Source organism: Centroberyx affinis, unplaced genomic scaffold (genome assembly GCF_046629955.1).
Source record: "Centroberyx affinis isolate AG114_WGS23_722 - 3 ecotype Tasmania unplaced genomic scaffold, CSIRO-AGI_Caff_v1 ptg001911l_1, whole genome shotgun sequence".
Classification (NCBI taxonomy): Eukaryota; Metazoa; Chordata; class Actinopteri; order Beryciformes; family Berycidae; genus Centroberyx; species Centroberyx affinis.
Genome location: NW_027280274.1, coordinates 117,344 through 143,458, shown reverse-complemented (window position 1 = coordinate 143,458; position 26,115 = coordinate 117,344). Strand labels below are relative to the sequence as shown.

The window sequence follows — 26,115 nt, the reverse complement described above, 5'->3', positions numbered from 1 at the left end:
CATGGAATTGCATGTTGTTATCACATGAAAACCTTCTAACTCCAACATTGCTGATTTTCCTGTTTTTCCTGTTAAACTTCAGTTGAAGGATTACATGCTGCTCTGTGGGTTGAATAAATTCTATGACTCTTGGTGCTTATGAAACCCTTTCAAAACCTGTTGGAAATCTGAAAAATGCATGGAGCTAAAAACAGAGCTGTTTTTCTTTGCTGAAAGTTGATATTTTGGAGATATGAGGTCGTCACCTGCCAAACACTATTTTAAATGCTTTATTTTGAATCCAGTACATTCCATTATTATTCACATGAGAGGTTTCCAGAGGTTTAACAAAACTTAAGAACATTTAAGGACACAGAATGCATCGTCATCCTCACATGATCCAGGCAACTGTTACTGCAGAGACTGAGCCCAATAGTTGTTTGGCTGTTTTTGAGATGGACTTGCAGTCAGTAAGGCCCTAACAGCCAGTTTGTGAATGTGTCCAAAGTCAAATATCAGGAGCATCATCTTACCAACATAACCTACTGCAGGTCATGGCCATTTTATCTGTCAAGGCTCGGTCCTTACAAAGGTCAAACGGATGGTCTGTCTCAAAAATAAGCACTTCTCTCTAGTCTTTGTTGACAGAAAGCATGGGTGAGAAATATCTTGAGTCACTTACAAACCGTTTCTACCACTTTATGGGTCACGTGGGTAAAAGTGTGCTGCAGGGAGTTAGACTGCAGACTCTCAATCGGAGTTCGATTCCCAGCAGTAACGAATATTCAGTGTCGCGGGGCTGTTAGACTCGTCTTGTTTGTTGTGCACAAGAGACTGCAGGACCCGGCTTCTAAAATATAACACAAAGGAACAGTGGGATTTTTTAATTACGGTGTTAGTTTTGTTTCTTTGTTTGTTTCAGCACATGAACAAAACAGGCACAGTATCAGCATCACTGTTTGTAGTCTCAGCTCCTGCTTGTGTTAGCTGATGAGTTAATAGTTTATAAAGATGACTATTAAATAATGTATAAATTAATACCTTAGTTAACATGAACACCATTAGTAAATGATTACCAGACACATTAGTTAACTGTTAATTAAGGGTTAGTTAATGCTTATTATGCATTAACTAATCCTTAATTAATGCACCCTTATTGTAAAGTGTTACCAATTGGAATGATACTCATTACTCCCTGAGGAAAGTAATCACAGTACTTTACTTTTACGTTACTTTCTAAAACATACTAATCCTCTAATCTTACCACAATGGAGAGTCCATTGACAAACACATATATATATATATTTTGTGCTTTATTAAGCAAGTAATAGCATAATGCAAGTAAGTAAACATAAAGGCATGACTGCCTTTGGACAGAACAAGGCAATCCAAGACATTAAGGTTTTTAATGAAAATGTTAAAGGCTGGCTGAAGCAAAATCAGAGCTCATTAATAATGACTTGATTATTTTATTGTGATTTTTTTTTTTTTTTCATTTTTCATTTTTCCTTGTTTAAATAATGCTCTGTAACTCTATGCAACCTTGATACTTTCTTCTTTTTTCTCTTCAGAAAAGCCTAACTAGGGACAGGAGTTGGAAACTAGCAACAGCTATAATCTCTGTATGCAGAACATTAGTTGCATCATCTTGTTTGTAATGAGTTGAAGTGGCACTATGTTAATCTGCATTGTCTCTATCAAATAAACTAGATAAATAAAAATAAAATGTGTATGATCAAGATGAAACAACAGGTCTATTGAATAGGCTTCGTTTGGCCTATTCAATAGACCTGTTGTTTCATCTTGACCATACACATTTTATTTTTCTCTTTTTATATACTTCGAAAGTAAAATGTTTCAATGAGAGGAACTGTTAATGATAACAGAGGCTATGGATATGGATGAGAAATTCTTTCATCGATCAAGTGCTTGGACAGAATGCTTGTGGAGTTTGCAGCTGTGGATTTCTGGCATGGACATACCTTACATTTATTTCACTGTGATATTCTTATCTTTACATGACTTAAAGGCATTTTTTGCCCAATCCAACAACATGCTGCAGGTTAAAGATTCCTTCTCAATTTTTGTCTGGAGCCCTTCAGAGATAAAACTCATTGCATTTACATATTTATATGGAAGGATGCAGTGGACCAGTAAGAGTGGATGAGAGTTGCTGCTGGCGATAATGATAGTGCTGGTAAGAATGATGGCAACAATTCTTTTATTTTTTTAGCATTTCCATATTGGACATATTTTCACTCATTTTATCTTTGTCTCATTATATTCTACTGCTCTTTTGCACACCCTCACAATGCTGTAACTTATTTCACACTTTTCATTCATACATTTCCACTAAATATTAGGGCTGAACAATTAATCGAAATTTTTATCGAAATCACAATATGGCCTACTGCAGTTTTCAAATTGCAGGAGGCGCAATATTTGTTAAAGGTGAAATGTGTCAAAATACTATTTTAAATGAAATATTGTGGTGCTGCAGAGATGTCCTGGCCTACACATCGTATTCTACAGACTTAAGAAAACATCTTTGTTTGGTACAGATCCCCGCAAAAATCACACCATAATCATTTGAATACGTTTTTCAATGAAAATGAGAATAATGATGTAAAAAATGATCATTCCCTCTAATATCGCAAATCATATCGCAATTGTAATATCAGTCAAAATAATCGCAATTAGATATTTTTTCAAAATCGTTCAGCCCTACTAAATATGTTCTTGGCATGTCAGTTTCGTTACCTTTTACACCCTCATTTGCTCTATTCTTATTTCTATTATCTTTTATTTTGCTGTATCCTGTTATTATTTGCTGCTGCAGTGACCCTGCAAGCTTTTAACCTTATGAGGAGGATGATGGTGATGCAGTAAATGATGGTGTGGATTACTGCAGCCTTTTGTTAACCTTCAGTGAATTAACCTTGTTCCTATGATTCTACCAGGTCAACCAGAGCCAGTATGTTGTGTTCTGTTGCAGCTGGGAAACACAGCATCCACTTCTACTAATGAACAACAGCGTTGTCAGGAGAGAGATGCTGACTAATGTCCCCTTGTCATCCTGCCTGCCATGATGGAGAGCCCAGGCTATATATATATACTGTATATATGTGTGTGTATGTGTGTCCCAGGAGCTCTGTGTTGAGGTGCAGGAGGGTAATTGGTGTCAAGCTTAATTAGCGGCACTGTATGGAGACCAGCGTTGATACCCATTAACTGCCAGCATCTGTTGTTCTAGTATCATATTCAAAATGTGTGTGTGTGTGTGTGTATTGATTCCTTTTGGAAATATTTCAGCACTGCCAGCACATCTCACTCCTACTGAAGACCCAAACAAGAAAGTTCATGCTGTATATAAAGTGTCAGAGAAGTTACACAAACTCCTGTGCTGGTTGCCTGGGCTCTTTGGAAGGAATTTAATGAATTTATAGTTAAGTTTTTTGGCAGTAGAAACAGGCTTATGACCAAAAGGTTGAGCGAGTTGAATTTCCCCCGCATAAATAACGGTCAGCAATAGAAAAGTCGGGCTGAGATCCTGCAGGGTTTGGAGATGATGGGAATGTGTTGTTTTCTCAGCCTCTCCTCAGTCAGTAAGTTGGTTTTCTCACACCGTGGAGTGAGACGGGGCACATAAATATTCATGGTCCACCTTCCTGCAGAGGCAGACACAAACGCTGCATACAATTCTTAGTTGTGAAACATTTTTCTCAGGCTAAATCAGGCATGTGCAAACAATAAAGCGTTTCATGTTCTCAAGCTAACGCCTTCCTGCATCAGCAAAAACACACTCTCACACTGTTGTTATGTGTGATGTTTTCCTCATATTCTCTTATGTGTATTTTGCATATATCTCCACATCTGTATTCATTTCTCAATTGTTTAATACTGCATATGTTTCATTTCCTAGAGAAAAGTGAATGTAAATGTGTGATATCACAAGATATTGTCTCAGGATATTTTGCTGTTGTTATTTTGCACACACTCCTAATTTTTCATACTTTCATTCACATAATGTTCTTGCAATGTTGGAATTTGCTGTAATTTCTATTCTATTTTTGTTAAACTGATCACACTGAGATCTTTTGTTTCAAAAGTAAAACCCATTTGCACCCCAGAGACTCTGGGTGCAGAATATGATAAAGTCCTATACTGGGTGATGCACAGTGCTATCAGCTCTTCAGTAATGGCCTTTCATATAAGGAGACCTGCTGCCACCTAGTGGTAACTGGATGTACTGCTGCAGCTCAACACTTAACAAAGGGAAGTTTCAGGATTTTTCCAAGCCTATTGATAACTTAATTAAATTACTAATTAAATTAAATTACTAATGAGTTCTACTTATACTGCAGTTCTACTTGCATTGCATGCTGGTCTCTCTCCTGCTCCTGTGGGTGGAGAAACTGGTCTCTCTCCTCTTCTATGATGGATTTCTCCCTGTATGATTGTTGAACGTCTCTTGGTGCAAAATGGAGACTCTAGAAAGAAGTCCTCGCTCTTTGATATTTTAACTTATGGGTTTATTGTATATATGATTTTTTGTATATTGTATATTGTTTGGACCCAAATGTTTTATCTTTTTGTGTCAATAAAATAACTAACTAACTAACTACTATTAACAAAAGGAGGCTGCTATCTAACTCCTTGGATGTTGAATCCCTATTGATTCATAGTTAATAAACAGTAGATTTGCCTTCTAAAAAGATATTTGAGACTCGTTTACATCTAGAATGTTAACTATAAAAAGACTGAAATCATTCTAAGTAAATATAATGTATGTGTTCCCACTACAATAACTGGTGCATTAAGTAAGATTTTTACTGTTTCATAATATATCAAGATCCTCCTTCCACTAATGATAATCACAAACTCAACACAGCAGTCCGTTCCGAGACATTTATTTACAGTACCAGACATTCATGTACAAATTTGTTCCCATTATAAAGGAGCTTATCGTTTCATGGAGACAAAAACCTGGAGCAAATTTACAGTAAGGACTCAATGGGAAGCTCAGAGCGCCCGCTGTCTACATATACAAGTGTAAAATGATCTGTCATTTATTGCTTTAGAAAGGATTTAAACCCGGGAAGGCAAATCCCCGATCTGGGATGAATGCGTGCAACGGCTCTTTAGACCTTTAGTACCATCAAATATAACTCTTAAAAACAACAGAAATTTGTTTCATTTACATATAATTAGAATACTCCAAAAAAAAAACCCTGTCTCAAATATATCTGCAATATTACACAGAAAAAACACCTGAAATAAAAAATAGCGATGGCGGAAATCGTCTAATATTTTCTCCAAGCATGGCACCAAAAGAAGAAGAAAATAAAAACCACAAAGGGAAAAAATAACCACACGACGAGGCGGAGTGAGGAGGACCTGGTCCTGTTCAGAAGGAAAAAAAGCAGCACAGAAGAAGAGAAGGACAGAAATAAAACACAGATATTGGTCTGGCTTATGAGTTCAGAAATCATAAGGTGGGTATGAAAGCGAGAGAAGTTTGCTTCTCCTGATTTGTTTTAATAAGTGCAACAAACGGTCCCAACTGCAAATCAACCCCTTCGGTCATCAGTATATAGCAGATGGATGATGATTGGAATGGTATAGTTTGTATATGCATTTATTGATTTGAATAATAAGTGACTATATTGGACCATGTTAGCATCCCTAATACATATACTACAAATGAAGGATTTAAACAGGGAAAATCCACTCAGATATCATCAATCTGTGCTGTCAATTTTTAGCGTACCCACAGCAACAATTTTGACAACATTTCCCAGAACGCCTTTCACCCCTTACTCCACATGTCTCGTGGCTGCATTGCATTCTGGTCTATTGAGGCTACCGTCAGTGGAGAAACTGGTCTCTCTCCTCTTCTACGATGGATCTCTCCCTGTATGATTGTTGAACGTCTCTCGGTGCAAAATGGCGGCTCTAGAAAGAAGCCCCTCGCTCTTTGATTCTGAGGGATAATGACACCAAAACCTGATGGTTACCGCTGATGTTTTAGCTCGCTGAAACACTACCAAACCCCACTGAAGCTGCTGCTGGAAATATTACATCCGCAGGAATAAGAAGAGAAAAAAAATCAGAAAGGTAGATCACCGTTTGCTAACCGTTTTTTAACAGCGTTAGTGTTTTAGGGGGATTTTTTCCTTTAAGGATTTTGTTTAGGGAAAGGTGCCAATCAAGTTTGGCGGTGATGCATTAACTGGAGAAATAAGAAGTGAATTTTTATACCTATATAAGTAAGGGAATATTTGAATTCGTATAACCTCAGAGTGATCAGGCTGGCTAGATTTTTAGTAGATTTAAACTGCGCGGAGGAGTCGATTTGCGATTGGAGGTAGTGTTGTCACGCTAACCGGGAATTTCAACACGACTTCGATACCACTGCGAAAGACTGAATTCGGTATTACCTCCACCAAGGAGGTTATGTTTTCGGTGCCGTTTGTTTGTTTGTTTGTTTGTTTGTTTGTCTGTTAGCAGGATTACAGAAAAACTACTGGCCCGATTTTCATGAAACTTGGTGGAAGGGTGTAGCATGGGCCAAGGAAGAACCCATTAAATTTTGGAGAGGATCCGGATCCGACTCACGAACAAGCAATAATAGCACAAAGCTTGGCGGAGGTCTGCGCTCTCCGAGTGCCCTTCTAGTTTAATTTTGTTAACGTTCGATACTTCAACTGAACGTAAAGGTGTGGATTGGAAGAAGTGGAGGAGAAGGATTTGAATAGACAGATACTCAGTCTGGCTCTGGAAACATCCGACACGTCTTGAACTCTACCACGTCTTGAACTGGATCCCAGTCTACCTAGACTGTTTGACAAACTGGTGCCAAGAGCCAAATATGGAAGTATTTGGCTTACAGGGCCGACAGATAGACACCGGACCGACATCGAAATCCCTGCGCGGAAGTTGCTACAAAGCTGTCCAAGTCAAGTAACTTAGCAAAACATCTCACTGATTTTAGAAGACATCATCGCACGGTTTTATTCAAGTTCTTAACGTATATTTTGTGGTTTGTTCTCATTGCAAAGATGAATATGAAGTTAGGTTATTGATATTCATGTGGTATTTATGGTGCTTTTGGTGAAAATAAAGCACAGTGGTTGTTCTGCGACACTGCTTGATGGTTTTGCGTGTTTGCCGTAGTATCGAATTTTTAGATGTTAAACTTAGGATTGGTACGGAAGTTAGAATTCTGGTTTCGTGACAACACTAACTGGTTTCCCCTTCAGACGGGGATGTCAAAGGTTGGTGGGTGGGTGGTGCGTCAGTAGATGAACTCCCCGGGGACCTCCTGCAGGGCGCTGAAGGGCTCCTCGAACTTGAAGCGCTTGGAGATGGCCTTCTGCTCGGCCGCCAGGGCGTCCTTCTCCGAGGACGAGGACGAGGACTGGCGGCACTGGCCCAGGGTGTAGGCCGCCATGACGATCAGCTCCTCCGTCACCGGGCCGTCCTCCTCCGCGTCCTCCTCTTCGCCCCCGGTCGGGCTGGCGGGAGGTTCGGGGCTGCTGGCGGCGCTGCTGGTGGCGCTGGATGCGTCTTGGACCTCCGCCGGGAGGATCTCCTTGACCGTCTGGGTCTTCTGAGGCTCCGAGGACTGAAGCCAGGGGTGCTGGAGACACTGCTCTGCTGTGGCCCGATCCCTGAGGACACACAGACAGACAGATGAACAGAGCTGGAATGTCACATGTTACTGTCATTCTGGAAGAGTTTTTTTCCCCACATTAACCAACCATTCACCTGTTGGTGATATTTGCGGCATCAAGTAGGCTAAGTGTCTTCCAATGGGTAGGAAAACGTCTCATTGTGTAACTGCAACTGTCATCAAGCAAAAGATTATCCTCACTGAGGACAATAAACTATCTATCTTTAATGAATGTTTCAACATCCATATTGAGAAATAAGCTTTTTCATCACCCGTTAATGATGCTTCCATGACAACTACTACAATACCCATAAGCTTAACAATCATACAATCAGAAGAGCTTTATGCCCTCCTGTCCTACTACAAGGATAATGAAAAGTGTTAGCAGAGGTGAAAATCATTACAAATCTGGCTTATCATCCTATATTATTGTACAGCATGCAATGAAGAGGTTAGATAGTGACCAAACTAGCCAGGCTTGTCATGCCATATTATATGCTATATAAAGGCTAGATATTGATTAAACTAGCCAGGCTTGTCATGGCATATCATATATTTTGTAGAGGTTAGCCTAGATAATGAACAAACCAGTTAGCCATGTCATGCTACTGTATATCAGAGTATGCTATGTGAAATAATGCTAGCCGGATTGCCAGGTCAAGAATAAATTTTAATTAATTTCTGTGCTGTTTTTGATCATTTCACCACTGATATATCTGACTGAGTTTGTGTTTAGATAATGCCAGCTCATTAGCTAGCTAACCATAGTATCTGGTCAGCTGTCTTGCTGTTAACAAATCTGATTTGCACCCTTGCTAACATATCTAGTAGAAGCTAGTGACAGTGGCTAGTAGTCACATTAACATCAGCATCAGTTGTTTTGCTAAATTATTAGCCTGCTGGCTAGTTAGCTAGCTAACAAAGCCAGAAACCAAGTTTGTTCAGGTAAATTGAGACAGTTCAGTGTTGCCAACTCTTCCAAGTAACAATAGGCTGCTCAAAATGCTGCCAGATGACGTCATATGCTAATTTGATGTCATATTAAATATACTGTATATTTTCAATTACATAATTTATTTAGAAATAATTTATATTGGGGGAAAGAAAACAAGAATAGCACCAACAACAAAATCTCCTACAGGCGCTAATAGGGGAAAATAACAAAATGTCCAATAAATATGAAAAGCTGCTCCTGTGGAAAGGATATCATATATTAATTTACTTATATTGACCCTATAAACAATTTAGTATAGGTAAGGTTTTGCCCACTCAGATGGTACTGATATCTGGCCTGGCCCATGGACTACATACAATCTTGCCAATATATCAAAATTGTAGACTTTTTTTTCCCTATCCTCAAAATGAGTAATCCACCATTTTAATGACTTAATGCCTCTTCTTACATGATTATGAAGTGAAATATATATTGAAAAGACGTGTTTTCATCACTTTTTGGGTTCAACTGTTGTGGAGCTTGCTTTGATTCTTGAGTGTGTATTGGAGAACAGTGCAACTGGCGAACTGGGAGGAAAGTAAAGCTCTACAGCAAAGTAAGTGACAAACTTTTGAACACAATCAATGCTATCACTGTTGAGATGAATGAACAAGGGCCTCTCTGTCTAAAAGTTTCATGTCTCTTGACTGACTGTGGCTGTTTGCGGAGCAGCGTCTGGATGAAGGCCAGGGCGGCCCGGTCCAGCTGCTGCAGCTCCTCCTCGGTGTAGCTGACGTTGAGCTGGGAGATGTTCAGGAACGTCTCCTGCTTGTCCTCGCCCAGGAACGGAGAGATTCCCGTCAGCATCACGTAGGCCAAAACCCCGATACTCCTGAACAGAGAGCACAGAGCAAGGTTTAGCACTCTGACACTCCTACAGCAAAAGGGAGTACTTTCAGATAATTGAATGATTCACAATATGCATTGCAGTATTTGGTAACACTTTACAATAAAGGTCACTAAGTTAAGGGTTAGTTAATGCTTAATAAGCATTATTACTAATGGTGTTCATGTTAACTAAGGTATTCATTTATACATTATTTAACAGTCATCTTTATAAACTATTAAATCATGTATAAATTAATACCTTAATTAACATGAACACCATTAGTAAATTACACATTAGTTAACTGTTAATTAAAGGTTAACTAATGCTTATTAAGCATTAACTAACTATTAAGTTACTGAAAAGTACAACCCAAATTGTAGCAGTATAGTACTCTTTGTAGCAAGTGCCAACAAGAAAATAAAATGTCATAAAAGTAAAATTGGTTTATTAAGTTAAATAATGACTTTTAACAGATTTTCAGACCTGTTTTAACAAGTTCTAGTTTCACTGCACTGCTTTGAGTCATAAATGAAAGTAAGACTCAAATAAATAATAATAATAATAATAATAAAACCTTTTTTGCAAGGTATTTCCCAACTCCCGTCTTTGAACAGGAGAAAAGGCACATTGTGTAAGTGAATTTAATTTATTAAAAACAAAAATAGGTGACAGCTAAAAGTTAATCAAAGAGTGAAAGAAACATACATCGACGCTAATTATTTCTACAGAATCCCAAACAATAACATAATAATAAAATGCATCACTTTAACCATCAGTTATTGACTTGTCTTCCATGCTCTCCACACATCCGAGCAACTCGGGTATCACAAAAAAAATCTCAACTTTTGCTTTATTATATCCTTTCATTACAATGTTTCCCAGTATTTACCACCAGGTCGCTCAAGTCAACTTGTAATTATGGTATTTCCAACAGCACTTGAAGGCAGCAGAAGGCCTTTTTTGCTATGCATTCAAATAAGATGCTGAGCCAGGAAATGTTAAACTTTCAGGCTGGTAGGAAAGTTACTTGTGTAAAAAGTTTGGTGAAAGCAGTGAATGTAAATAGTAGGCTATAGTGAAAGTTGGGAATAGAAATAATACCTGGGTTATAGCTACTAGAAAATATCAGGATGTCTATGATCTTAATGTAAAGGCAAATCATAATTTTTTAACTGGTGATGATGTAAGATCGTCACATCAGCCCTAGAATTTACATGGCATCCCTGGAATTAACATAGCAAACCTATTCAGCTTATCATATGAACATGGAACATGGAAGCTTTCTTACCACATATCTGTTGCTGTGCTTATGGGCTCATAATTCAGGATTTCGGGAGCTGCAAAGACATACAGAAACATACCAGTTATTATTAATAATTAAATCAATGCAAAGGTGGTTGAAGTTGGGATTGAGCGCCAACTCACCAACGTACTCCGGAGTTCCCATAATCTCCCTGAGCTCCTGATGGCTGCAGACCATCCTGGAGAGACCGAAGTCCACGATCTTAATGTCGCCCAGAGGTGCATCGCTAGTCAGCAGGATGTTCTGAGGCTGACAGACGCAGATCAAATATGTTAGTACTAGGAAGGAAAACCGCATATATCCAAATCTGCATGATTGCATTGATTTTATCCAGAATTCCATGACTATTTGTATTGTGGGTAGAGACATAACAGTGAAACTATGATCAAGATAGTCATTCTTCTACATTCTCTAATTGTGTTAACTTCTTATAAATGAAATAATGGTGAAGTTTAACAATTCATCAATTTGCTGGGGACCCCCTGGAACCCCCTCAAGGACCCCTGGTGGTCCCTGGACCCCACGTTGAGAACCACTGCAATAGAGAACTCCCATTTCTTATTCATATCCTATTTTACTTTGCTGCATCCTATGTAATGATATAATTTCCCCACGGGGATCAATACAGCTTTATCTTATCTGAATGCCTATACAAAATAAGATGGACTAATCAAAGAGTGTGTGTGTGTGTGTGTGAGTGTGTCCGCTGACCTTCAGGTCGAGGTGTACTACGTTGTTCTGGTGGAGGAAGGTGACTCCCTCCAGGATCTGCCTCATTAGCCTCTTCACGTCCTCCTCACTGAAGGCCTCCTCCTCCCGCTCTGACACACACTGGTTGAAGATCTCACCTCCCGCCGCACTGTGTACACACACACACACACAAACAAACACACAGAAATGGATGGAGGTCAATGGAAGTCAATATTATTCCTTGACATCTCAAAGCTGCACAATGTACCTGACCAACAAACCGGAGCACTGAACAAAAAATGTGAAGAAAAAAGATTATATTTTTGGGCATTTTCCCTTAATTAGATAGTTAATAGTGAAGACTATTGACTGAATATTCCAAGTACTCCCCTAGAATAGTATTCTTGTGAGGGTGGAAAAGCCTCTGAAACAGCATTTAGACCATCATGGGACCCCAAAACTCTCCACTGAAACCCAACATGATAGTGCTAGGTTAAGGCCTTTCCATAGACAACAGTGTAGTATGTGTGAGTGTGTGATCAATTCTACAATAAATATATAATCAATCAAACTGCATCATGTTCAGTGTATCAGAGGTTGCCATATCTGAGTTTTAATGAAAGACCAATATCGGCCCCACATATCGGTCTAGCCTTTAGGTATTCCACAGGGGAGAAGAAGTCATGCTTCGCCTTGACACTACCCGACAACACCATTAAGCTGATCTGAGGTCTGGAGGTAATTGGGGTTAGATAGATATATCAGTAGGGCTGCCGTGGTTAGGGTTAAGGTCAATCACACAAACCGTCATATTGTGGCAGTTTTTTAGGTTTTATTATTTGTTTTCTTATTCGTTATCAAGTTAATATTCTATTATTTGAATTGTCTGTTTTTGCTCACTCACTTCACTTATAAGCAGGAATCCATTAAACATCTAATTAAACTGGTATGGCATAATGTCCATTTTATATGATTTTGTCCAGAACTCTATGACTATCTTTATTGTAGTTAGAGAGATAACAGTGAAACTATGATCAAAATAGTCATTCTAAAATGACAAAATAATGAAGTTTAACAATTCATCAATTTGCTGGGGACCCCCTGGGATGCCCTCAAGGACCCCTGGGGGTCCCCGGACCCCATGTTGAGAACCACTGGTGTAGAAGCTGCTAGACAGGTCCAGTACCAAGACTACCCATGGCTGCACTATAGCCTTTTTTGTGTTTATTTTATGTATACAGCTGTTAGTGGTAAGTGTTATGGAAATCCTCCAACAAATTATAAGAAATAAAGCATTAATACAATGATTCAATCAGTCTTGGAGCAAATATGGTATTGTATACATAAATGGTGATGTAGCCTAATGTGGAGAGCCATGCATACAGGGTTCACAATAAATCTGAAGCAACACTATATGCAACACTGCCATCTAGGGGTTCAATGCAGAGACCCCCCTGCCTTAAATATTAGATCTTTGGCTTCTCTTGTCCCTTTGGTATCCTTTGGTATAAAGCAGTGGTTCTCAACGTGGGGCCCGGGGACCACCAGGGGTCCTTGAGGGAGTTCCAGGGGGTCCCCAGCAAATTGATTATCTGTTAAACTTCACCATTATTTCATTTACAAGAAGTTTGACACAATTGGAGAGCTAAAGAATGTAGAAGAATGACTGTTTTGATCATAGTTTCTCTGTTATCTCTCTACCTACAATACAGATAGTCATGGAATTCTGGACAAAATCATATCTGACTATACAAATATTCTCAGATTTGGGTTTGAGAGACAAAATCTTATAAAAATGGGAGTCAGGGGCTCTAATGTGTACTAAATTAGGGGTCCATTAGGGGTGCAGTTTACTGATATCACCTCACAGGATTTCCAGGTATTGGAAGTTCAAACATTTTACCTCTCGCTGCCATTTGGAGCTCCTTACATGCAAAAGCTTGTGCAGCTTTAAAGATTCAGAAGCGAATCTCACAGGACACCACGGCAATAAATCACTATCCATGCGTAAGTGTGTGTGTGTGTGTGTGTTAAGACTTGCTGGAGGCAGTGGCAGAAATAGCAGAGCACCTCCAGAGATAGCAAACTAATTATGAGCTTCGCTTGAATATGGTCATTTGTACCGTCGGCCTATCGCTTCATCTCCGCGCTCCACTCCTCCGATCGCAGCCGCGAAAAGGAAAACAAGGTAGCGATTATGAAAGGAAATGAAACGGCGAAAGAAAGACGGTCCGGAACCAATCAGAACGACTAAAACCACCGCCGTACGCTCCTCGCTCTAAACTCGGCAGGGGTGCGACCAAATTACGCTTCATTTCCTTCGCCCTGAGATAAACCCTTGATGGATAAACTCAATTAGCAGGAGGTATGGAAGGGGGTGGGGGGGGTGGGGTGGATGAACGAAGAGAGAGAGGGCAGTCAGGAATAGACAAGGCGTCCCCTCAGGGTGCCGATGAATTAGGTTTTTATCCGGGAGGAGGGGAGGAAGGTGGAGAGGAAGTGGAGGGTGAACAAGTGTGTTTTGGTTTTTTGAAGGTGAGAAGAAGAGCGACTTCAGTGTGACTAAAGAGAATGAAAACACCGGTAATACAGCCTGGAGGTTCAAACTGAAGCCTTGTGTTAGAAGTTCAGGGAGAAGTTCGCAAGAAGTTTTTGAACACCATATATCGGTGTCCCTTTTGCTCTTTGGTCATGAAAGTTGAACACATTTTCATCTCAGCTTGAACACATTCACATCTAAGATCACATCTGCAACGTATAAGCACGTATAAGACTTTTTGGAATTGTCAAAGTCAAATTGAAATTGAGAATGCTGTAAAATGACACTAGAATTTAAAATTCTAGAAACCAAAGGTGGGGACTCAAGACCCACGACTTGGACTCGAGACTTGACTTGGGTTCTGGTGACTTGGGACTTGACTCCGACTTGTACTTTGATGACTTGAAAAGGTTTCTAAAGTCTTGACTTGAGATCTTGTGTTTGTGTAAAATGACTTAGATTGAAAGTGATGAGATTTGTTCCAGCAGACAACTGAATTTAAATTCTGTTTTCTGAATTTGTATGGAATGATTGAATTTATTGAAGTTGAAACTGATTCTAGAAATCAAACTCATGATGCTCTTACCAAGTTTTTATCCTATTAAAACCATATTGCATTGAAAAGTCCTAGATATTTAGTTTTCTTTAAGATATTAAATTGATACTGGACTCTTGATTTGTTCTGACTTGACTTGCTGTTTTACATTTGACTTGACTTGCTGTTTTACATTTACATTATGTAACAGTCTGTACATTACATTACAGACTTGAAATTTGACATTAATGACATGGACCTGACTTGGACTTGACTTGAGACTTGTTCCTCAAGACCTGAGACCGACTTGGGACTCGTGCCTCCAGACTTGAGACCGACTTGGGACTCGTTGCCTCAAGACTTGAGACCGACTTGGGACTTGTGCCTCAACACTTGAGACTTGTGCCTCAAGACTTGAGACCGACTTGGGACTTGTGCCTCAAGACTTGGGACTCGAGCAAAGTTGACTTGGTCACACCGCTGCTAGAAACGTAAACTAAAACTATGCATCAGTGAGTCTCTCCTCTGAGTGTGCAGATTCAACATGAGTCTTCTACAGTACAGTAACTGTACATGGACAAGAGGCAGTGACCAAAAGTAGAGTGGTGGTTTCTGTAATGATCCCTCCTGCTGCTACTGAGAATCTGTTGAAACACTCCCGACCACATGGTCAGACTCCCAACGACATATGCTGGAAAAATTATCTTAGCTCTTACTGTGGTTTGAACTCCGGAGCCTTTTGACCCACCTGGCATGGACTTGAGGCAAAAGTTCTTACTGTTGTATAGGAGGAATCCAGCTACAAATGGCCTACTGTAAATGGCATGGCCGTTAACTGGGACAAACGGCATTCTTCGTACCTTAGCCTAAGGGAGGTACGCGTATAAGTGTGCACATGATCAGGATTAAAGTACCACCTCTGCCTCATTTTGAGCCAGGAAAAACCCTGTGTATGCGCACAGGGATCAGAAACAAGACTCCATACTGAACTCTGTATCTATATGCATTCATTGTCAATAAATCTGTTTTACGAGTTGTCTGACTGAACTTTAGTAACTACTTTGGGAGCGTATCTCTGTTCCCAGGGTCCTATGTTCCTAGGGTCCTATGTTACCCAGATTTATATGGCACATAATGGGAACATGACAAAGGGTCCTATGTTCCCCAGTTCTACATATGTGCTCTCCCAGGGTCCTATGTTCCTAGGGTCCTATGTTTAACCCTAACCCTAACTAACCATATTAAGCGATTGGGGGACATCTTTTTCAGGTTCCTATTATGTGCTATATAGAGCTGGGGAATATAGGACCCTGGGAACATAGGACCCTGGGAACATAGGACCCTGGTAACATAGGACCTTGGGAACATAGGACCCTGGGAACATAGGACCCTGGGAACATAGGACCCTGGTAACATAGGACCTTGGGAACATAGGACCCTGGTAACATAGGACCTTGGGAACATAGGACCCTGGGAACATAGGACCCTGGGAACATAGGAATGACTCCCATTTGGAAGACTAAAAATAAGCTATGTCTCTGACTTGAAAAACACTGTTGCTGGTGGAATATAGAGAAGGCTTCTCATCACAGACTTTTTTTGAAGGTTAATTATTTCCCCCCAGAAATGGTCAACTTATTTGTTCAACCATGTTGGAAAATGTGTTCTAACACCATGTGTCATACAATTTTATTTATGCTTCAATTAAGCTATGAATGTAGTGTTATTATATAAAAAAAAATGCATCTTGAGTTTTGTGACTTCTGGGATTTGTGATTTTCAAGTTTTATATGACCATAGGCAGCAGGTTCAACCACCACATCAACCCTGTACAATGTTGCTGTTCTCACATTAACCAAATAATAATATCTTCATTCATAGCTCCACAGTGCAACACTCACCTAGTATTTCTGATAGAGAACCATGTGCCTCATTTATAGAAAGGTCTTACAATCATATTTGATCTCAAAAATCTGTACAGTAGTTATTAATGAAGCTTCAACTTTGCCGTGATTTTTCTTAATTCTTCAAAAATTTATTCAATATCATATTACTGTGTCACATTTGGTCCTCCACAGTGAGTCTTCGGATACACTGGAAGCCTATGGTAGTGAGTAGTGAGTCAAAAATGAAATTTGGTTACTGTCCAACTCTAACACAGACACACAGACACACACACCCGTCTAACCCCACACAGACTGCCTTGTTTGTGGGGCCAGAAATTGTGACCTACTGCTTCCAAATGAGAGAGCAAGAGAAGGAGAGAGAGAGAGAATATGGGGAGTAAAACCAGGGAACATGAGGAGAGGAGAATGAGTCCAATTCATAATTAGGTCAGAGTATGAAAGAATGAGAGATGAGAGAATGTCTGGGCAGTGGGGGGAAACCCCTTCTAATCTGATGCTTACACACACACACAGACACACACATACACACACACACAGCTGCTTTCGGCACGTGTATGTGGAATGTAAGTTCATTCCTCTGAGGATCAGACTGCATCTGATCCAATGTGTAGCACAGAAAACAACAACACCTCACTCCCTGTGTGTCTGCTTTGGAAGTTATAGTACATAGGAACTTAACTTAAAGACTGGAAATACAATAATTACACAGGCATATTATTCTGTACACATTCTGATGTGTAAGATCCCATTGGGGTTGTGTTATCAGCAGGGTTAGACCGATATATGGGGCCAATCTTAGCCTTTTATTAAAAATCAAATATGGTCTAATCCAGTGGTTCTCAACCTTTTTCATATCAAGGACCCCTAATTTAGTCCACATTAGGGCCACGGACCCCCATTAGATGAGATTTTGTCTCTCAGACCCAAATCTGAGAAGACACACATTTCTGCTGTCTAAATTGATGATGACAAGCAAATTTTACTTAAAAACTCTCATAAAATGAGGTATGGTAGGAATACTATTTGAATATTTCTGTTTTGTTTGACATCACACCTAACATTACCATTCGGTTAAACGAGATGAACATTAATTTGATTATTTAACGTGATTTTGCATACATGAACCATATCGTGATATATATCAATAACGAGAAAAATCCTTATGATTATCATGATATTGATTTCAACCATATCGCCCAGCCCATTGAAGCGGGTTATGTTATTATCATTGTCCTGGATTGAAATGGGGAGTTTTAGTGGCCCATGATATAAATGCTGTTCCAGGATTTTCCAACATGACAAAAATAAAATCCTGGGGTAAACACTGAATACGTGTTAATTTATAACAATAACAACTGATTGGCGATCAGCAGCTTCAGTCCAAAACAGTATTATCGGCCTTCAAAAGACAATTCAGCAGTTCAAATAGAGGTAAGCTAATCAACTGGACATTTTGAATGAAGACCCCAGTGACCGAGTAGCCTCACTAAAATGGGTCAGCCTCTCTGGCAGAAATGAACTATGTAAAAAAACAAAACAACAACAAACAAAAACAGAACAAAAAAAACACAAAACAAGCTCCATTCAAACGATGAAACAAAAGCAGATCGGCCCGGTTGCCTGTATCTCTCTGTCGGAGCCTGACAGAGTGGCTTTGAAGCCTTCGTGAGAGGTCGGGTTCACGCGGGCCAGAGGGCGGTCAGAGGTTTGATTGCGGCGTGCTGCTAATGTAATTAATGAAATCGATGTCGCCGTGGGAACCGCGATCGATCCGGCTTTGATCGGCCCCGCCAGTCGCGCTCGGCCCACGGGACGATCTACGAGGAAGCGGGGGAGGGAAAAAAAAAAAAAAAAAAAAAAAAAAATGTGAGCGGCAGCTGACCTAAATAATCCTCTTCGTATCTGACCTGCTTCAGTCGTACGGTAAACACAAACACACACACTAATAATGACGGGGGGGGTGTGGGGAGCGGGAAGGGGTGGGGTGAACTACTATGGGGTGCAGAGAGAGACAAAAATGACTGAAACACACAGATAGAAGACATAATTCTTGACTTCTTAAACGATACATCAGTTCGCCGATATTGTCCTTTTTATTAAAAAACGGGATCTGGGTCCAGTTAGTGTTGTCCACCTCTGATATGATCAGTGGTGGAAGAATTACTCAGATCTTTTACTTAAGTAAAAGTAGAAATACCACAGTATAAAAATACTTTGTTACAAGTAAAAGTCCTGCATTCAAAATGTTACTTAAGTAAAAGTACAAAAGTATTAGCATCAAAATGTACTAAAGCAACAAAAGTAAGTACTCATTATGCAGAATGGACCATTTCAGAATAATACAGTATATATTATATTATTGAATTATAATTATTGATGCATTAATGTGTAAGCATCACTTTAATGTTGCAGCTGGAAAAGGTGGGGCTGATTTCCACTACTTTATATACTGCTGGGTAGCTTACAGTAATCTATAATAATACATCACCATTTATTAGTTGATTATATTTTGTATTAATAATCTGAATCTGCAAAGTAACTAGTAACTAAATAAAGGTAGTGGAGTAAAAAGTACAATATTTCCCTCTGAAATGTAGTGGAGTAGAAGTATAAAGTAGCATCAAATGGTAATACTCAAGTAAAGTACAAGTACCTCAAAATTGTACTTAAGTGCAGTATTCGAGTAAATGTACTTAGTTACTTTCCACCTCTGATATGATGGATAGGACGGTAGTTGCTGGATTTTTGGTTTGTGCTGGACATTGCAATGTTTTGCTTTGCTATAAAACACAAACTCAAATGTATCATCACTAAGTTCATGTGTGTCAAGTGTGAAAAAGCTCATCAGGAGCGACCAAAAGTCGACAAAAACCTTCAATCGTGGGCATCCTAATGCAGTGGTTCTCAACGTGGGGTCCGGGGACCACCAGGGGTCCTTGAGGGGGTTCCAGGGGGTCCCCAGCAAATTGATGAATTGTTAAACTTCAGCATTATTTCATTTACAAGAAGTTAACACAGTTAGAGAATGTAGAAGAATGACTGTTTTGATCATAGTTTCTCTGTTATCTCTCTACCTACAATACAGATAGTCATGGGATTCTAGACAAAATCATATCTGGCAATAAAAATATTCTCAGATTTGGGTCTGAGAGACAAATACTCATCAAATGGGGGTCCGTGGCTCTAATGTGGACTAAATTAGGGGTCCTTGATATGGAAAAGGTTGAGAATCACTGTCCTAATGCTTTTAAACGAGTTTTCGAAACGCATAAACGCTCCCAAGCAAGTTGTTGTTTTGAACCATAAAGTCATTCCACTGGATGTGAATGCAGCATCACCCCCCTCTCTCTCCCCCCCCCCCCCCTCTCTCTCTCTGGGCGAGCGACCACGCTTCGGGCCGGTCACGTGCGAGCGACCCAGCTCAGCTGACATAATGAACTCTCCTGCTGGAGCTCGGCCAGGCAATGAGGCCATGTAGCTCCCTATGTCGCTCTCCCTCATTCATTCTCTCTCTCTCTCTATATGCCTTCTATCTGTTTTCTCCCTCACCCGTCTCTCTCTCTCTCTCTCTTTCTTTCTCTCTTTACCAGCATGAATAAGATCCCTGGCCCCTTTCGGTATGAATAGCTTCCTATAATGTCAAGTCGAATCCTCATCCCCATCCGCTCCTCCCCTCTACCCCCTTGTTCTTTCGCCATTTGCCCCACTGCCCCCGAAATATCCGTCAGCTGTCGGGGGGGGGGGGAAAGAAAAGACGAGGAGAGAGAGAGAGAGAGAGAGAGAGAGAAAAAAAAAAAAACAGACAAGAGAGTCTGTTAACAACATCCCTCCCCAGAAAGACTGAATGCATTCCGCTCTATTTCCCTTCCATATTAAAAAAAAAAAAAAAAAAAAAAATGTAGAGGGGGGGGGGGGGGGGGGGAAATGAAAGGAGAGAAGGGGGGTTTGAATGGTGCTGACACGAGCCCTGGCAATCACACGGGGGATCGCTTCCATCCGGCACTCATCCCTTTATTTTCAGCAGGCGGTGAATGGATTTTTGTAGCTTCCTCTGGGTGTGTGTGTGTGTGTGTGTGTGTGTGTGTGTGTGTGTGTGTGTGTCAGGGTTAGAGTGACATCTCACTGTGCCGATATATTGAGCTGATATGGTCTTTTATTAAAAAAATCAGATATGGACCAGACAGTATCGTCCACCTCTGATATGATATGGATATGATGCAGTTTGATTGATTCCATATTTACTGTCAAATTGATCAATACTATATTGGTTGTGTATTACAGACATTTTGATCGGATTCCACATGTGCATGCATGAATGTTTTAATAATATTCTTTATTTTTTTTTCAAAAACAGAGTTTACAAAGCTGCTTTACAGATGAAAGAACAGCAAAGGACTTAAATAAAGCAATAGAAATAGGAATATGATAATAAAAGGAAAGCAAAAACAAGCAGGAGGAGATAAAACAATTCGGATTATCAATTAACTAATGAATAAAAATTGAATATATGGTTGCTAGGGCGTTACTAGATGGTTGAGTGGTGATTTCAAGTGGCTGCTACATTGATGTATCCCCATTCAGTGCGCCGGTTAAACTTGGATTATCCAATTTGTGAACAATGCCTTTGGGATTGGGATTATGGGACTAAGGTGGGGGAGGAGTGGGGTGGGGGGGCTGGAGCATTTAAGGGGCATTTATGGGATCTTCTTAACAGGGCAGACTGCATTGTATGGCCACTGACAGCACATAATCCTGTAAAACGCTACGAACAGAATGAACAGACAGAATGAAATAACAGACTTGTTGAAATAAAACATGGCAACTGTAAATGTTTTAGAGGCTTCTTCACCCTAACTCAAGATGAATACTTTTTTATTTTGGGCAAGAAAATGGTCAAATTTAAAGATACTGAATATCAGCATAAAATATCGGCGATTGGCAGCTTTAACTAGGGCTGGGCGATAATTCAATATTATCGTTTACCGTCTTTCAGTGGAATCATATCGTGATGATATGAAGATATTTTGATATCGTGACACACATTTCTGCTGTCTGAATTGATGATGACAAGCAAATTTTACTTAAAAACTCTGATAAAATGAGGTATGGTAGGAATATTATTTGAATATTTCTGTTTTGACACACCTAACATCACCATTCGGTTCAATGAGATGAACATTAATTTGATTATTTAACGTGATTTTGCATACATGAACCATATCGTGATATATATTGATATTGAGAAAAATCCTTTTGATTATCATGATATTGATTTCAACCATATCGCCCAGCCTTAGCATATTCAACCCCATGTCCCCCATCCCTAGTGACTATGGTCTTGTTATTTACTGTAAACCCAATCAGCCATAATAGAGTTGTGGAAAAGAGTGTGTCCCTGGCTCTAGTGGGGTAGTCCTTGTCCTTTCGTAGCTTGGCTTCTAATCTACCAGGCTAATCAATTATCCCCTAACGCTAACGCTGACTAAGCCTCGCCGGCTCCTCTATCCTCTCCCCCCGGCTCGGCCACGTCTGTTCGTTTTAATACGGAATACAATTCGGGACTACGGTCCGCCGTAAACAGAAATGTAATCCAATTTTAGCGAGTGGGGGGGTAACTTGATAACTTGCATTTACATTTCACAGCAAGATGGCCTACTGTATAACTAAAAAAATACAATAAAATGGAAAATAAAGCATTTTTCAAAAAAGCAGCTGTCCTTTTTCTTTTCAATTGTCTTCAGCCTTTAGTCATCTTCCTCAGCTACTTCCTCCTCATCATCATCATCATCATCATCATCGTCCATAGCCAGATCTTTTAGGGCTTGGTTGATCTGATACTTGGCAATATAATGAGGGGTGTTTTCTTTCCTTGAGATTTTTTTTTCTTTTTCAATCAAATGTATATCAAACCTTGGAGTGTTATACCTTGTTTCGTTCAGAAAAGGGAGGACTTTCCACTCAATATAATCTCAGCTCGTGCTCAGCTCAGTGTTTCAAGTATATAATACATTTGTAGGACCATTTGTATTATCTGCTAGTATTTGCTTTTTGGCGTTTGTGGTGCCCCATATCGGTCGATCGTACAAATGATGCAGTCGACCCTTGGGGCAGCTAGTGTCAAATTGAAAATGCTGGAACCTGATCGGTGGTGTCTGATATATCGGGTGTGATGGACGAACGGATGGAGACAGATCTATAGTCCACCCTACAATGAAAAAAAAAAAAGGGCTTCCTGGGTCAAACTAGCTCAGCCGACTGAAACATACCAGCTAGAACAACTTAGGAAGACAGCGAAGCAAATGATGTCATGAAGTGAAAATAAAAAGGTCTGTTTCTCTTTCAAACAAATAGGGAATTGTGTGTCCATGTAATGAAAACACTGGCATAACCAATGGTATTGTAATCTCATGGATATGTTTAAATATATACAGTATATGTATATGTGTGTGTGTGTGTGTGTGTAGAGGTCATAAACGATAGATGAAAGCTGATCCAGACTCTACCAATAGCATCTGATTTAGTGGCATGCGCTCAACTGTTTGAATGACTGTGTGTGTGTGTGTGTGTGTGTGTGTGTGTGTGTGTGTGTGAGAGTGTGTAGTATCGGTGGGTCTCGCTATGGCGATAGATACTGGCAAAATCCAATAGGGCACATGCCAGTCACACTGCGAGGGGGGGGTGATGGGTGGGGGGTGCTTCTCGATCAGCCTGGCGTGCCAAAATTACACACACACACACACACACACACACACACACACACATCTGTGTTGTTCTAACACTTGAAGGCACGCCGCTAAATCAAAAGCGACTGAGACAGTCCGGATCAGCTGTCATTCATTGCTTATGACCTCTACGCACACACACACACACACACACACACACACACACACACACACACACACACAAACACGCTATGGGAACCAGGTCAAGCAGGGGCCAGGCATAACGTGACCAGGGAGATGAGATCATGGACAACTGGTGGAGCTACTGTAGTCCACACACTGGGTATAGTAGGACGCTTGGATGTGTGTGTGTGTGTGTGTGTGTGATCATTTTTCTTTTCCTCCCTACATGTCCATTTTAATAACTGGACTCTACAGTAGATATTTAACCAGTGTGACTGATAGATTTATTAAGCTAAGCGACTGTCAGTCCTCCCTGCTCTCCCCTTCACCTCTTGACCAGAAGACTCAATATGTCAGTCAATCGCACCCATATCCCACAAACACAATGTGTGTTTGTGTGTGTGTGTGTGTGTGTGTGTGTTTGTGTATAGGGGGGACACAGGCGAGGCACATTGCGGGAATAGCTAGTGTTCGGTGGAGCATGAGAGTTTGGCCCGAAGCCCTCCAGGACTAAAACATTTCAGCTTTTCTGTCTCTATTTTCCTCTCACACGTTCCCTTTGAAACGGTCACTCATATACAATTCTGTCTTTCTATGGCCAACCAAGGATGTAGTGAAGGGGAAACCAATATTTTTGGCCTGGCATTAATCTATATGACTGAAATTCAGAGCAGACATCATAGTACGTAGCATCACACGGTGGTAAATGATATAGCAGATAGGGTCTTTTAAGGAAAATTCCAACCTCAGATACTCTTACATGGGTATATATCACTAATCTGTGATGTTCAGTGGATTCTAGGGCTGAACGATTTTGAAAAAATATCTAATTGCGATTATTTTGACTGATATTGCAATTGCGATATGATTTGCGATATCAGAGGGAATGATCATTTTTACATCATTATTCTCATTTTCATTGAAAAACGTATTAAAATGATTATGGTGTGATTTTTGCGGGGATCTGTACCAAACAAAGATGTTTTCTTAAGTCTGTAGAATATTTAATTTAAAATGGTATTTTGACACATTTCGCCTTTAACAAATATTGCGCCTCCTGCAATTTGAAAATTGCAGTAGGCCATATTGCGATTTTGATAAAATTTTGATTAATTGTTCAGCCCTATAGCTGACTAGTTTGTGAACATTGGGACATTGGGTCATGCCCCTTATGGCTGCATTGGATTCTGGTCTATTGAGGCTTCTCTGCCTCTTCTACGATGGATTTCTGGATGCACGCATTCATCTATTAGCATTTGTTGGCTTCTCATTCACAGTGGTGGATTAACTTTACCGACCAAACTGGAAGTCTCGGGAGTTGGTTTCTATGGTGTTTGGAATTGAATGGGAGTGAGAGGTATGGCAAAATGGATTAAAAAAATATCTTTAATCGCAGTGCATGCGTGGGAAAACAGTCCAAATTAACATGAAAGTGATGGAAAACAAACCAAAAAAACAGAAAAAGTTCTTGAAAAAGGCATTCTGTTCAAATTCAGTTGGTCTCTGTGTCTACTGATGCTGTTTCATGGCATTTGTTTCACCAACGACATCCAATAGTACAACACAGCCAATCTATCCAGCATGTGGATGTTTGCGCATGTGTGTGTTTGTTTAATGTGCAATCAGTGCGTTTGTGTTTTTTATGCCCAGTGCGTGAGTGAGTCTATAGCTGGGTTTCCATCCAAGGTCGATGTATCAAATTTGAAAAGCTGGACAGTAAAAGCAAATTTTGATAAAGTTTCTCAATATCGCAAAAATGTTTTTATGCTCCTTTGAGGTGGAAACGCTTTTTGACAATAAAAAAATTTGATTAATGGCAATGGAAACACATTTGTCAAATTCATAATTATATTGCCAAGAATATTGCTAGTGCAATTGTTTGTTTTTGTCTTAAGGCAGCATGAAATATGGCCAAAATTATGTGATAATAAAGAACAGTAACAACTTGTCCAAGACTAATCAAATCTTGAAAAGCAAATTTTCATGGATGTGCTTTTTTACGTGTATTTTCTTCAGCCTAGTTGCAGTAAACACATTTGTTGCACATTTTTTTTTTTTTTGCTTAAAATTCGCTTTACAGTTGGACAGAAAGACGGCTTTTGTCAGTACGTGGCGAGGTGTTTTTCCCTGTCTGGGTTCGATACTCACAACTCCAGCACCAGCACCATCTCGGAGGCCATCTCGTAGACCTGGTGGAGGTCCACCACCCGCTGGCTGGCCGTGGCCAGCTCCAGCACCGCGATCTCGTGGATGATCTCCGTCCGGCAGTCCTGGCCTTTCCGCCTCTTCCTCATGAACTTTGCGGCGTACTCGCGACCCGTGCATTTCTCCACGCACTTTCTGACCACGGCAAACTTCCCCCTGGGGAGAGGAGAGGACCGTCAGTACATCTCGAAATAAAGATTACGGGGAACTTAAAGCTGCAGTAGGGGAGTGTATCTATGTTCCCAGGGTCTTATGTTCCCCAGATTTATATGGCACATAATAGGAACATGACAAAAGGTCCTATATTCCCAGGGTCCTATGTTCCCCAGTTCTACATATGTGCTCTCCCAGGGTCCTATGTTCCCAGGGTCCTATGTTCCCCAGTTCTACATATGTGCTCTCCCAGGGTCCTATGTTCCCAGGGTCCTACAGTATGTTAAACCCTAACCCTAACCCTAACTAACCACATTAAGCGAATACAGAGCTGGGGAACATCTTTTTCAGGTTCCCATTATGTGCTATATAGAGCTGGGGAACATAGGACCCTGGTAACATAGGACCTTGGGAACATAGGACCCTGGTAACATAGGACCCTGGGAACATAGGACCCTGGG

General features: G+C 40.3%; 1 protein-coding gene across 1 annotated transcript in view; it reads right to left on the bottom strand.

The window, feature by feature from the left end:
* Nucleotides 1–7,276: 7,276 nt before the first annotated feature.
* stk17a (serine/threonine kinase 17a) overlaps nucleotides 7,277–26,115 on the bottom strand; it is a 46,300-nt gene continuing 27,461 nt past the window's right edge. Inside the window, exons 2-7 of the mRNA XM_071530306.1 lie at nucleotides 25,445–25,657; nucleotides 11,492–11,639; nucleotides 10,903–11,029; nucleotides 10,766–10,814; nucleotides 9,301–9,480; nucleotides 7,277–7,652 (exon numbers count right to left, since the gene is read on the bottom strand). Coding sequence (XP_071386407.1) covers nucleotides 7,277–7,652; nucleotides 9,301–9,480; nucleotides 10,766–10,814; nucleotides 10,903–11,029; nucleotides 11,492–11,639; nucleotides 25,445–25,657 — 1,093 coding nt within the window. The remainder of the gene's footprint in view (nucleotides 7,653–9,300; nucleotides 9,481–10,765; nucleotides 10,815–10,902; nucleotides 11,030–11,491; nucleotides 11,640–25,444; nucleotides 25,658–26,115) is intronic.